The 13,559-nt window shown below is 48.5% G+C and overlaps 1 protein-coding gene across 1 annotated transcript in view; it reads right to left on the bottom strand.

Moving 5' to 3' along the window:
• Positions 1-13,559, bottom strand: part of UNC5D (unc-5 netrin receptor D) — a 500,326-nt gene that overhangs the window by 127,044 nt on the left and 359,723 nt on the right. Inside the window, exon 10 of the mRNA XM_040341477.1 lies at positions 3,293-3,670. Coding sequence (XP_040197411.1) covers positions 3,293-3,670 — 378 coding nt within the window. The remainder of the gene's footprint in view (positions 1-3,292; positions 3,671-13,559) is intronic.

Below are 13,559 nucleotides of genomic sequence, written 5' to 3'. Positions count from 1 at the left end.
CAAGGAACGGTGCTCGGAGGTGGGTAGGGGTGGATCCAAGAAATGGTGCTCGGAGGTGGGATAAGGGTGGAACCAAGGAACGGTGCTCGGAGGTGGGTAGGGCGTGGAACCAAGGAACAGTGCTCGGAGGTGGGTAGGGGGTGGAACCAAGGAACGGTGCTTGGAGGTGGGTAGGGGGTGGAACCAAGGAACGGTGCTCGGAGGTGGGTAGGGGGTGGAACCAAGGAACGGTGCTCGGAGGTGGGTAGGGGTGGAACCAAAGAACGGTGTTCGGAGGTGGGTAAGGGGTGGAACCAATAAACAGTGCTCGGAGGTGGGTAGGGGGTGGAACCAAAGAACGGTGCTCGGAGGTGGGTAAGGGGTGGAACCAAGGAACGGTGCTTGGAGGTGGTTAGGGGGTGGAACCAAGGAACGGTGCTTGGAGGTGGGTAGGGGGTGGAACCAAGGAATGGTGCTCAGAGGTGGGTAGGGGGCGGAGTCAGGGGTAGCTTGAAAGGGAGGAGTTTCTGCACCTATTCTCTGAGAAAAAAAGCCCTGCTAACGAGTAAATGTTCAGTAATTCTAATTTCACTTCAGTATTTCCCAAGAATTCGCTTCTATTTCGCATTCATAATTTTTCCTAAATCTGGCGGCATTTCCTTCCCGGTCTCCATCCATGACGGTGCACACGCCGCGTACATTTGTGTGATGGGGCTTAGCGTGTCTATGCGTGTCTAGGAGGGAATCCGATTTTCTGTAACAAAGCTTCCAAGAAAACTTGTAAATTATTCACCAGTGCGGGTGATAAACAAGATGCTGAGTCGAACGAATCCTAACTTATTTATGTAACATGTGTCGCCTTTCACACCTGTATTGTCTCAAACCTCGCCGCGGATTACCGGCTTCACTTGCAATTAAGTCACCGTAGCCGTATGCGTTATGGCACGGCGGCTGGTAACAGAATGCCTCCCCATGGAAGGACGCCATGATGGAGGGGGGCGAGTTCTCTCATCGTCTCGTGTTATAGTCCCCTAGCTAATGTGCCTCAGGTCAAGGACAAGACTTTAACCACTTGCCTTCCGGAAGCTTTTACTCCCCCCCTCCCCCTTCATAGGATAAATTCTTAACCACAGACAAACCACTAAAATTAGCACCACGTCCCGAAATTGAATAGATATAGAAATACTTGTGGGGTTTTCAAGGTGCGTGTACTAATAAACTGATCCAAGGACGTATATTAAAAAATATATACATTTTATTTTGAACAATGATTAAAAAATTGTCTAAAAACAATTCCACAAGTATATAAAGTACATTGCTTGTGGATAAAGCAGATTTGATGGAGTTCCCCAACGTGTTTCGCCCTCAATCTGGGCTTCCTCAGGGGATGCTGTCCACTTTGGAGGATAAGCCTTCCCAGGATTTCGAGATCAAATGTATACACTACAATCAATGACGATTTAAAGAGTCTGCAACTGCCTATTACTCTTAGCACACAATCAATATCCATTAAATGTTTTTATCAGGTCTCTGCACTACGAAACGAGTAGGATTTTTAAGGTGCATGTACTAATAAATTGATCCAAGGAGGTATATTAAAAAAATATAAATTTTATTTAAACAATAATTAAAAGATTGTCTAAAAACAATTCCACAAGTATATAAAGTACAATGCTTATGGATAAAGCAGATTTGATGAGTTGAGTTCCCCAACGTGTTTCGCCCTCAATCTGGGCTTACTCAGGGGATGCTGTCACCTTTGGAGCACAAGCCTTCCCAGGATTTCGAGACAAATGTGTACTGTGACAGACTCACCCGGGACAGAGGCTTTTGGAGGGGACTGAATGCTAGCCTCTTGCCTTGCGATCATGGGCCCTGGCATTTGGGGGAACGGTGCTCTTTGTGAGCTGTATGCCTGGGGATGCCATATTAGAGTGACTGATTCATACTGTTGGGACATACAGTGTAAGGAGATGCTAATGCCATCACCTCCAGCCATCTGTCTGTTCTCTGTGCCAATTGACCCTGCTATTGTGTGAAGATGTCCTGTGTTTACACTTATGATAATGTGTATTGTATAGCAGGTGAGCGAGGAGATGGGACGTCTACCCTGAAAGGTCATATCTATGAGTCACCTCGGCTGTCTAAATTATTTAGTTAATTAGCTCATGTTAATTTATGTTCTGGTTACCTCCTCTTTAACTGTATATAAGGCTGTATTCTTGGTTCTAATAAACACTCCATGTTCAGCAGACAAACAAGTCTCGTCTCGTTGTGTGCTTGTGAGCAGCTGGAATATCTGATATCTATATCCAGACTGATAGGAAGCGGTATATGAAGGAAGCACTCAAGCGGAGTGTGGGACGTTCCGTTACATGTACCACTACAATCAACGACGATTTAAAGAGTCTACATTCGCCACAACAAGCCAAGGACAGCAGGAGGCCATAGGAGGGAACAGAAAAGACGGTCTTGCAAGAACGCAGAACACTCGGAGACAGAGATTCCATGGCAGGAGACTCGCATGTGGAGCTGATGTCCTGCGATAACGAACGTGTCCCTGTGGCTCCAGCAGGACATCATCTCCACATGCGAGTCTCCTGCCTTGGAATCTCTATGTCCCGAGTGTTCTGCATTTCTCCAATAGGTTGATCTAGATCAGGGGTGGCCAACTAGTGGCCCGCGGAGCCCTCTGATGTGGCCCGTGACCTCCTTCTCTGGAATGGAGGGTTGGCAAGACCAGATGGCAGGTTTTCCAACCCGCCATACCACATCATCATTGTTGTGAGTGAAGCTGGTGGTAGAGGAAGAAAGCGGCTGCAGAGCAGAGCCCCATAAGCCGATGCTTCCTCTACAGCGCCGGCTTTTGCCACAGGTGGAGTCCTTGGCAAAGTTCAGCTAACCCGCAGGATAGACACAGGTGCACTACGCTGCACCCGCGGTGTGGGTAAACCGCGGCACATCAGTGTGAAAGCAGTCTTAGGCCCTTTTCACACGATTGGCCTCACCAAATGCGACAGTTAATTCACCTCTATAGAGCGACAGATGTCTGTTTACGCCCACCTACCTCCAATCCGAAAAACAGAAGAGAATTCCTACCCTTTCATCTGGGCGTATAGGAGGGCATATAGAGTAGCCGTGACCTGTCATCCGCCCGCTCGCTCATTGTGGCCCTCAACTGGTTACCAAGCTGCTTAAGTGGCCCTCGCTCTTCAAAAGGTTGGGCACCCCTGATCTAGATGGTCTTTATTCAACCAGAAATGTAACTATTTACTATAACTTCAAACAGTACATTAAGGCAAAGACTCCTCACCTGTATTTGGCATCACCAGCTTCCCTCCTTGATGGCCAAAAAGTCCACAGACCCTCATCTCCGGCTTGGAGGAAACGGAGGACAGGTTCTGAATGTAGGGAGTTTTGTTCCTATTGTGTAAAGTTCCAAAGCACCTGTTGTTCCCATGAGGAAAAGTCCCCGAGAGGCTCTTGCTGTGGAACTCCGGCCTCTCCGTCACCCCCAGTGACACCATGAATGAACTTTGCACTTTGACCTTGATGTCTGTGAGGGGGTTGAAGATTGAAGATTCGGTCATTAGCTCTTTGTCCATGGGGTCCTGGAAACAAATGGGACCGCTGTAGGTTCTGCTGACCGTCAAGTCAGGCTGGAGCGAGGAGTTCAGTAGAAGAGAGTTACCTGCAAGACAAAAAGGGATCAGCTGTCATCCGGTGACCACAACCCAGGCCTTGACATGAATTGCACAGGTGTGACCATTGAGATACCTTCCCCGAAAATAAGCCCGGGTCTTATATTAATTTTGGCAACAAAAGACACAGTAGGGCTTATTTTTGGGGTAGGTCTTATCATGTAATGTGCTGTCTTCTCTCCCCCTCTCCCTCCCTGCCTGTCAGGAATCCCCAGTGTGACTGGAGTTTATAATGCTTGTAAAATCCTATAATCTGGGGGACCTACGGCCGGGGAGCACCGATTTTTCAAAGCTGGGCATCCCTTCTATAGACTCCCATGTTAAACGTAAGTGTAATGGGCACAGTGAGGCATGGGCACAGTGAGGCATGTACACAGTGAGGCATGTACAGTGAGGCATGGACACAGTGAGGTATGGAAACAGTGAGGCATGGGCACAGTGAGGCATGGACATAGTGAGGCATGGACATAGTGAGGCAAAGTGAGGCATGCAGATGGACACCCTAGGCTTATACTCGAGTCAATACGTTTTCCCAGTTTTTTGTGGTAAAATTAGGTTGTATTCGGGTCGGTTTATACTTGAGTATATACGGTAAGCCCTACCCCAAAAATAAGCCCTAGTTTAAAATTCTTGTAAAATCCTATTGTCCACTCTATTACAGGAGTATATAATGTACAATGTGTGTGTTTCTGTGCTCTCGGGCTTTCACATTGGGATTGCAGATGAGGCTTCTTTCAGGCGCTTTACAGGCTTTTTTTTAATGCCAAAGCGCCTGAAAAATGCTTGAATAACGCCCGAAAAAAAGCCCCAGTGTGAAAGGGGCCTAAAAAGACCTCACATATCATATTTACAATAAAATGCAATACATTTTTTTTATAAAATTTGGTCATTTGAAAAACAAATGGCCCTTTAAGAGCTATGGACGGAAGTGACATTTTGACCTTGCTTTTGCCCTGCTATGTTATGGAGACGGGTGGGGGCCATCTTCCCCTCACTTGTATCCATACCCAGCCACGACAAGGACCCAATCGCCTTTTCGTCCGCTAACGACGGCTCCGGTAAGCAGCGGAGGGCGCAGGAGAGAGGCGGGAGGAGGGGCCCCTCTCCCGCCACCGATAGCGGTGATCTTGCAGCGAATCCGCTGCAGAGATCGCCATTATCGGAAACCGGACCGCCTGCTGAAGAGATGGATACTGGGGTTATGGTAGCTAGCTGCTGCCATAACAGAGATATCCCTCTTCAAACAGCTGGCGTATATCGGCGTGCAGCGGCCCGTAAGTGGGGTAATTGAAAGATCACATTGGCCTCTGTACAATGTGGGAGACGGATATGGGGGCTCCTTCTATTGTGTGAAGGAGGTCTGTGTTTATACTTATGATAATGTGTATTGTGTCTTCTGAGCTAGAAGACGACAAGTCTGACCTGAAACGGTCAAACCTTGGAGTCACCTAGGCTGGTTAAATGATTAGTTAATTGGCTCATGTAAATTGATGTTTCTGGTTACAGTTTTAATGTTAGAGTAATATGATCGGGGGGTGTCTTTCTCAAGTGTATAAAAGCCTGTATACTTGTTTCAAATAAACAGTTCTATTTCTGGTGTACTCCAAAACAGGTGTTGCCTGGTTCTTGAGGTTTGTGACAGACCTAGTCGGGACAGAGGCTTCTGGAGAGGACTGAATGCTAGCCTCTTGCCTTCTGATTATGGGCCCTGGATCTTAAGGGAACAATACTCTTTGTGAAGTGTAGGCCTGGGGACCTTGAAGTAATGTTACTTTGGATTCAAGTCCATGTCCCCCCAAAACACAAAACTCTGGGAACCCTGTATATGCCATATTATGGTGATGGCTTCATAATGTTGGGGCTCATAGAAGATTCTGATGTCATCGACTCCAGCCACCTGTCTGTTATCGGCTATAATGTGTTTATTGTAAATAAGGCTAGCATGGGCTCTAACGCCTTGTACACACGACCAGTTTCCCCGTTGGTAAAACTGCCAAGACAGCTTTTGGCCGGGAAAACTGGCCGTGTGTATGATCCATGGCAGTTTTCCCACAGGAAAACCGCCGGGAAAAATGAGAACATGTTCTTTTTTTTCCTGCCGCAATTCCCGGCGGTCTTTTTCCCAGCAGTTTTCCTATGGGAAACACTGCGGTGGAGCATACACACCGCCGGGTTTCCCGGCCAAAGCTCTTAAGGCAGTTTTCCTGCCAGGAAAACCAGCCATGTGTAGGGGGAAAAAGCTGCCGAGCCGGTTCTCGGGTTTCCCCTCAGGTTTCCAGACGGTAAAAAGACCGCCGGGAAACCCGTACGTGTGTACGGGGCATCAGAGTATTTCACCCATTGTTGTTTGTGTTAATTAACTCTGCTATTGTGTGAAGGTTTTCTGTGTTTCTATTTATGATAAGGTTGATTGTGTCTTCTGAGCTAAAAGACGGCAAGTCTGTCCTAAAAGGTCATGCCTATGAGTCACCTAGACTATCTAAAGGATTAGATGATTAGCTCATGTTAATTAGGTTTCTGGTTACAGTTTGTATTGTCCTCCTTGTGTATATATCCGTGTGAGATCCCAAATAAAAGACGATTCCTGATGTACTCCAAGACTGGTGTGGTCTGGTGACTCGGTGGGTTAAAGAGTCTTGGATAGTGCTGGTTCTGGACAAAGGAAGTATTTATGGCGGACAAAGTTCTGTTGAGGACAAGAGTTTGTCACAGGGTTACTATAGCCAGATCTATTGGTCTCGTGTTTCCAGGACTTGGGAAGCAGTTTCTTGGCAGAGATGCCCAACAGGGTGTCCGGAGTCCGTCACAACCTTGTGTAGACTCACAACCATCAACTAACATCCCAGCTTTTACTCTTTAGGATGAAACCCATTTAATTTAGTGGGTTAAAGAGTCTTGGATAGTGCTGGTTCTGGACAAAGGAAGGATTTACGGCGGACAAAGTTCTGTTGAGGACGAGGGTTCGTCACAGGGTTACTATAGCCAGATCTATTGGCCCGTGTTTCCAGGACTTGGGAAGCAGTTTTTTGGTGGAGATTCCCAACAGAGTGTCCGGAGTCCGTCAAAACCCTGTGTAGACTCACAACCATCAACTTTTACTCTTCAGGATGAAACCCATTTAATTTAGCAAATTTGCAGTTAGAATTTCTACATAACCCCCCCCCCCTGCCCCCGGTACTAAATCCTATGTGATAGAAGCCATCAAAGCATTACGGGAAATACAGAATGTGCACTCATGTATCTCAGAGTTAATATCATTTTACTATGCACTTACATACTAAGCCATGTCGTCCCCATTATGGGCTCTCTATCTATATTTCATAGACATTTCATAGCTGCCGTATTATGCTTGGATGGAGCCGACTCGCTTCATTGTCACAGAAGGTTCACTTAATGTAGCTTTCTTCCTCGGAGAGCCGAGCTCTATGACTGTGTGTGGAGGAATAATTCCCTCTATAATGACTTTCACAGGTAAATAAGATTTGTTTCCATTGATTCCATTTGAAAGACGCCATTCTTTAAAGCTCCGCACCTTTTTTTGGTGGTTGGTGATAAAATTATCCGAGCAATAAATGATACCCGGGGCTGTATTTATCTTCAGAGACGTTCCTGAGCTACAGAACCTGGGAGACGGCGGGTGGGCGAACAAATTACTTACTGGTACAATAAAGCCGAGATCCAAGTGGATGGAAAAAATTATATATTTTTTTCACTTTAACAAATTAACACTTTGGGGGAGATTTACTAAAACTGGAGGGTGCAAAATCCGGTGCGGCTTCCCGGTTAATTGTCAAAGAATAAAGTGATCGTAAAGTCAAATTTTTTTTTTCAATAAAAATAAACTTGTTCTACTTCCCTCCTCTATATAGTTGGTTTTTCACAGAGCAGCCCCTATCCTCCTCTTCTCGGGTCCCTCTTCGGCTATCCTGGCCTCTCCCTCTCTTTGAGTACCCCAAACAGCAAGCAGCTTGCCATAGTGAGCTTTCATTTTTAATTCAGTGGACCTGTGTATTTTGGGGGTGGGGCTTGGCCCCTCAGGGGTTGGGTTTGGCCCCTTAGGGGGTTGGGCTTGGCCCCTCAGGGGTTGGGTTTGGCCCCTTAGGGGGTTGGGCTTGGCCCCTCAGGGGTTGGGTTTGGCCCCTTAGGGGGTTGGTCTTGGCCCCTCAGAGGTTGGGATTGGTCACTTAGTTCCAGTGAAGGGAACTCTTAAGGCATCAGCATAACAAGACATGTTGGACAATTTCATGCTCCCAACTTTATGCGAGGAGTTTGGGGACGGCCCACCGTGTTCATCAATCAAATCAAGGTGCTGGTGAGTGACATATTGATTAGCCCCTTCCCCCACTCTCCATCCTGAAAACTCCCCCGCAGCAGCCAGGGGAAGAGAAGGGAAGCCAGCAGTACTGCGGTAGAGGGGGTGCTACACGGGGGGAAGCCCAGGCAGTAGGGGGAATCGGCACCACATAGAGTGATTAGGGTGTGCCCAGGCACACCCCCTGCACACGCCTATGTTCATAACTGAAGCATAGTAAACTGTTTATTTGGGGGAGGGGGGCCTTTCTGGTTGACTGTATGGGGCTCCATGGTTTCCAACAGCAGCCCGGCAGTCAAGCATAAAACTGTTGTGTTTCGATACGTTACATTTTCTTCTTATTTGGAGAAGAGGATGCTGCACTTCATTGTTACTGCATACAGTTGCAAGAAAAAGTATGCAAACCCCTTTGGAATGATATGGATTTCTGCAGAAATTGGTCATAAAATGTGATCTGATCTTCATCTAAGTCACAACAATAGACAATCACAGTCGGCTTAAACTAATAACACACAAAGAATGAAATGTTACCATGTTTTTATTGAACACACCATGTAAACATTCACAGTGCAGGTGGAAAAAGTATGTGAACCCCTAGACTAAAGACCTCTCCAAGAGCTAATTGGAGTGAGGTGTCAGATAACTGGAGTCCAATCAATGAGATGAGATTTGGAGGTGTTGGTTACAGCTGCCCTGCCCTATAAAAAAACACACACCAGTTCTGGGTTTGCTTTTCACAAGAAACATTGCCTGATGTGAATGATGCCTCGCACAAAAGAGCTCTCAGAAGACCTGCGATTAAGAATTGTTGACTTGCATAAAGCTGCAAAGGGTTATAAAAGTATCTCCAAAGGCCTTGCTGTTCATCAGTCCACGGTGAGACAAATTGTCTATAAATGGAGAAAGTTCAGCACTGCTGCTCCTCTCCCTAGGAGGGGCCGTCCTGTAAAGATGACGGCAAGAGCACAGCGCAGACCGACCAATGAGGTGAAGAAGAATCCTAGAGTGTCAGCTAAAGACTTACAAAAGTCTCTGGCATATGCCAACATCCTGTTAGCAAATCTACGATACGTAAAACACCAAACAAGAATGGATTTCATGGGAGGAGACCACAGAGGAAGCTACTGCTGTCCAAAAAAAACATGGCTGCACGTTTACAGTTTGCACAAGAAGAGCACCTGGATGTTCCACAGCAGTACTGGCAAAATATTCTGTGGACAGATGAAACCAAAGTTGAGTTGTTTGGAAGAAACACACAACACTATGTGTGGAGGACACCAACATCAAAACCTCATCCCAACTGTGAAGTATTGTGGTGGGGGCATCATGGTTTGGGGCTGCTTTGCTGCGTCAGGGCCTGGACGGATCGCTATCATCGAAGGAAAAATGAATTCCCAAGTTTATCAAGACATTTTGCAGAAGAACTTAAGGCCATCTGTCCACCAGCTGAAGCTCAACACAAGATGGGTGTTACAACAGGACAACGACCCAAAGCATAGAAGTAAATCAACAACAGAAGAAAATACGCCTTCTGGAGTGGCCCAGTCAGAGTCCTGACCTCAACCCCATTGAGATGCTGTGGCATGACCTCAAGAAAGCCATTCACACCAGACATCCCAAGAATATTGCTGAACTGAAACAGTTGTGTAAAGAGGAATGGTGAAGAATTACTCCCGACCGTTGTGCCCGTCTGATCCGCAACTACAGGAAACGTTTGGGTGAAGTTATTGCTGCCAAAGGAGGTTCAACCAGTTATTAAATCCGAGGGTTCACATACTTTTTCCACCCGCACTGTGAATGTTTACATGGCGTGTTCAATAAAAACATGGCGACATTTAATTCTTTGTGTGTTATTAGTGTAAGACGACTGTGATTGTCTATTGTGACTGAAGATCAGATCACATTTTATGAGAAATCCGCATCATTCCAAAAGGGTTCACATACTTTTTATTGAAGCTCTACATGTGTGATAATAAATCAGTCTTTGTTGTTTGCCCCTCTACACTGTGTTGCGGCTGGTGACTGGGGGGGGGGTCTGGATAGTCTTGGATGGTGCCGGTTCTGGACGGAGAAAGCATTGGTGGCGGACGTAGTTCTGGGATCCGTCACACTCAGCATGCCCCGGATTCTCGGATTCTCTGATTCTCGGGGGTTATTTTGTCACAGACTCGTCTTTGGGGGACGCTTTACTAACCAACCATGAACAGAAGAAAGGAAAGAAGACAGTCTGGATTCCTATCCTTCGCCTCCAGGCTTCCTGAAGCTTGATATTTTATTTATTCTTCCCCATCGCTGCAGAACACGGAGAACCGACGAGACTCCCCTAACGAGTGAGAGACTCTCCCCTAACGAGTGAGAGACGCTCCCCTAACGAGTGAGAGACTCTCCTAACGAGTGAGAGACTCTCCTAACGAGTGAGAGACGCTCCCCTAACTAGTGAGAGAGACGCTCCCCTAACGAGTGAGAGACTCCCCTAACTAGTGAGAGACTCTCCTAAAGAGTGAGAGACTCTCCCCTAACTAGTGAGAGGCGCTCCCCTAACGAGTGAGAGACTCTCCCCTAACGAGTGAGAGACGCTCCCCTAACGAGTGAGAGACTCTCCCAACGAGTGAGAGACGCTCCCCTAACTAGTGAGAGACGCTCCCCTAATGAGTGAGAGACGCTCTCCTAACAAGTGAGAGACTCTCCTAACAAGTGAGAGACGCTCCCCAAACTAGTGAGAGACTCTCCTAATGAGTGAAAGACTCTCTCCTAACGAGTGAGAGACGCTCCCCTAACGAGTGAGAGACGCTCCCCTAACGAGTGAGAGACGCTCCCCTAATGAGTGAGAAACGCTCCCCTAACAAGTGAGAGACGCTCCCCTAACGAGTGAGAGACGCTCCCCTAACGAGTGAGAGACGCTCCCCTAACAAGTGAGAGACTCTCCTAACAAGTGAGAGACTCTCCCCTAACAAGTGAGAGACTCTCCCCTAACGAGTGAGAGACTCTCCTAACGAGTGAGAGACTCTCCCCTAACGAGTGAGAGACGCTCCCCTAACGAGTGAGAGACGCTCCCCTAACAAGTGAGAGACGCTCCCCTAATGAGTGAGAGACTCTCCCCTAACGAGTGAGAGACTCTCCTAACGAGTGAGAGATGCTCCCCTAACAAGTGAGAGACTCTCCTAACGAGTGAAAGACTCTCCTAACGAGTGAGAGACTCTCCTAACGAGTGAGAGACTCTCCTAACGAGTGAGAGACGCTCCCCTAACTAGTGAGAGACTCTCCCCTAATGAGTGAGAGACTCTCCCCTAACGAGTGAGAGACGCTCCCCTAACGAGTGAGAGACTCTCCTAACGAGTGAGAGACTCTCCCCTAACGAGAGAGAGACTCCCCTAACGAGTGAGAGACTCTCCTAACGAGTGAGAGACTCTCCCCTAACGAGAGAGAGACTCCCCTAACGAGTGAGAGACGCTCCCCTAATGAGTGAGAGACTCCCCTAACGAGTGAGAGACGCTCCCCTAATGAGTGAGAGACGCTCCCCTAACTAGTGAGAGACTCTCCCCTAACGAGTGAGAGACTCTCCAAACGAGTGAGAGACGCTCCCCTAACCTGTGAGAGACGCTCCCCTAACTTGTGAGAGACTCTCCCCTAACGAGTGAGAGACTCTCCCCTAACGAGTGAGAGACTCTCCCCTAACGAGTGAGAGACTCTCCCCTAACTAGTGAAAGACGCTCCCCTAACTAGTGAGAGACGCTCCCCTAACTTGTGAGAGACGCTCCCCTAACTTGTGAGAGACTCTCCCCTAACGAGTGAGAGACGCTCCCCTAACTAGTGAGAGACTCTCCCCTAACGAGTGAGAGACGCTCCCCTAACGAGTGAGAGACTCTCCCCTAGCGAGTGAGAGACGCTCTCCTAACGAGTGAGAGACGCTCCCCTAACGAGTGAGAGACTCTCCCCTAACGAGGGAGAGACTCTCCCCTAACGAGTGAGAGACGCTCCCCTAACGAGAGAGAGACTCTCCCCTAACGAGTGAGAAACGATCCCCTAACGAGTGAGAGACGCTCCCCTAACGAGTGAGAGACTCTCCTAACGAGTGAGAGACGCTCCCCTAATGAATGAGAGACTCCCCTAACGAGTGAGAGACGCTCCCCTAACGAGTGAGAGACTCTCCTAACGAGTGAGAGACGCTCCCCTAATGAGTGAGAGACTCCCCTAACGAGTGAGAGACGCTCCCCTAATGAGTGAGAGACGCTCCCCTAACTAGTGAGAGACTCTCCCCTAACGAGTGAGAGACTCTCCAAACGAGTGAGAGACGCTCCCCTAACCTGTGAGAGACGCTCCCCTAACTTGTGAGAGACTCTCCCCTAACGAGTGAGAGACTCTCCCCTAACGAGTGAGAGACTCTCCCCTAACTAGTGAGAGACGCTCCCCTAACTTGTGAGAGACGCTCCCCTAACTAGTGAGAGACGCTCCCCTAACTTGTGAGAGACACTCCCCTAACTTGTGAGAGACTCTCCCCTAACGAGTGAGAGACGCTCCCCTAACTAGTGAGAGACGCTCCCCTAGCGAGTGAGAGACGCTCTCCTAACGAGTGAGAGACGCTCCCTTAACGAGTGAGAGACTCTCCCCTAACGAGGGAGAGACTCTCCCCTAACCAGTGAGAGAGACGCTCCCCTAACGAGTGAGAGACTCTCCCCTAACGAGTGAGAAACGATCCCCTAACGAGTGAGAGACGCTCCCCTAACGAGTGAGAAACGATCCCCTAACGAGTGAGAGACGCTCCCCTAACGAGTGAGAGACTCTCCTAACGAGTGAGAGACGCTCCCCTAATGAATGAGAGACTCCCCTAACGAGTGATAGACGCTCCCCTAATGAGTGAGAGACGCTCCCCTAACTAGTGAGAGACTCTCCCCTAACGAGTGAGAGACTCTCCAAACGAGTGAGAGACGCTCCCCTAACTTTTGAGAGACGCTCCCCTAACTTGTGAGAGACTCTCCCCTAACGAGTGAGAGACTCTCCCCTAACGAGTGAGAGACTCTCCCCTAACTAGTGAGAGACGCTCCCCTAACTTGTGAGAGACGCTCCCCTAACTAGTGAGAGACGCTCCCCTAACTTGTGAGAGACGCTCCCCTAACTTGTGAGAGACGCTCCCCTAACTTGTGAGAGACGCTCCCCTAACTTGTGAGAGACTCTCCCCTAACGAGTGAGAGACGCTCCCCTAACTAGTGAGAGACTCTCCCCCAACGAGTGAGAGACTCTCCCCTAACGAGTGAGAGACGCTCCCCTAACGAGTGAGAGACGCTCCCCTAACGAGTGAGAGACTCTCCCCTAGCGAGTGAGAGACGCTCCCCTAACGAGTGAGAGACGCTCCCCTAACGAGTGAGAGACTCTCCCCTAACGAGGGAGAGACTCTCCCCTAACGAGTGAGAGACGCTCCCCTAACTAGTGAGAGACTCTCCCCTAACGAGTGAGAGATGATCCCCTAACGAGTGAGAGACGCTCCCCTAACGAGTGAGAAACGATCCCCTAACGAGTGAGAGACGCTTCCCTAACGAGTGAGAGACTCTCCCCTAACGAGTAAGAGACGC

The sequence above is a fragment of the Rana temporaria genome, chromosome 3 (assembly GCF_905171775.1).
Source record: "Rana temporaria chromosome 3, aRanTem1.1, whole genome shotgun sequence".
In the NCBI taxonomy this organism is placed as follows: Eukaryota; Metazoa; Chordata; class Amphibia; order Anura; family Ranidae; genus Rana; species Rana temporaria.
Note: the sequence above shows the minus strand (reverse complement) of the source record. Positions and strands in the feature narration are given on the sequence as shown.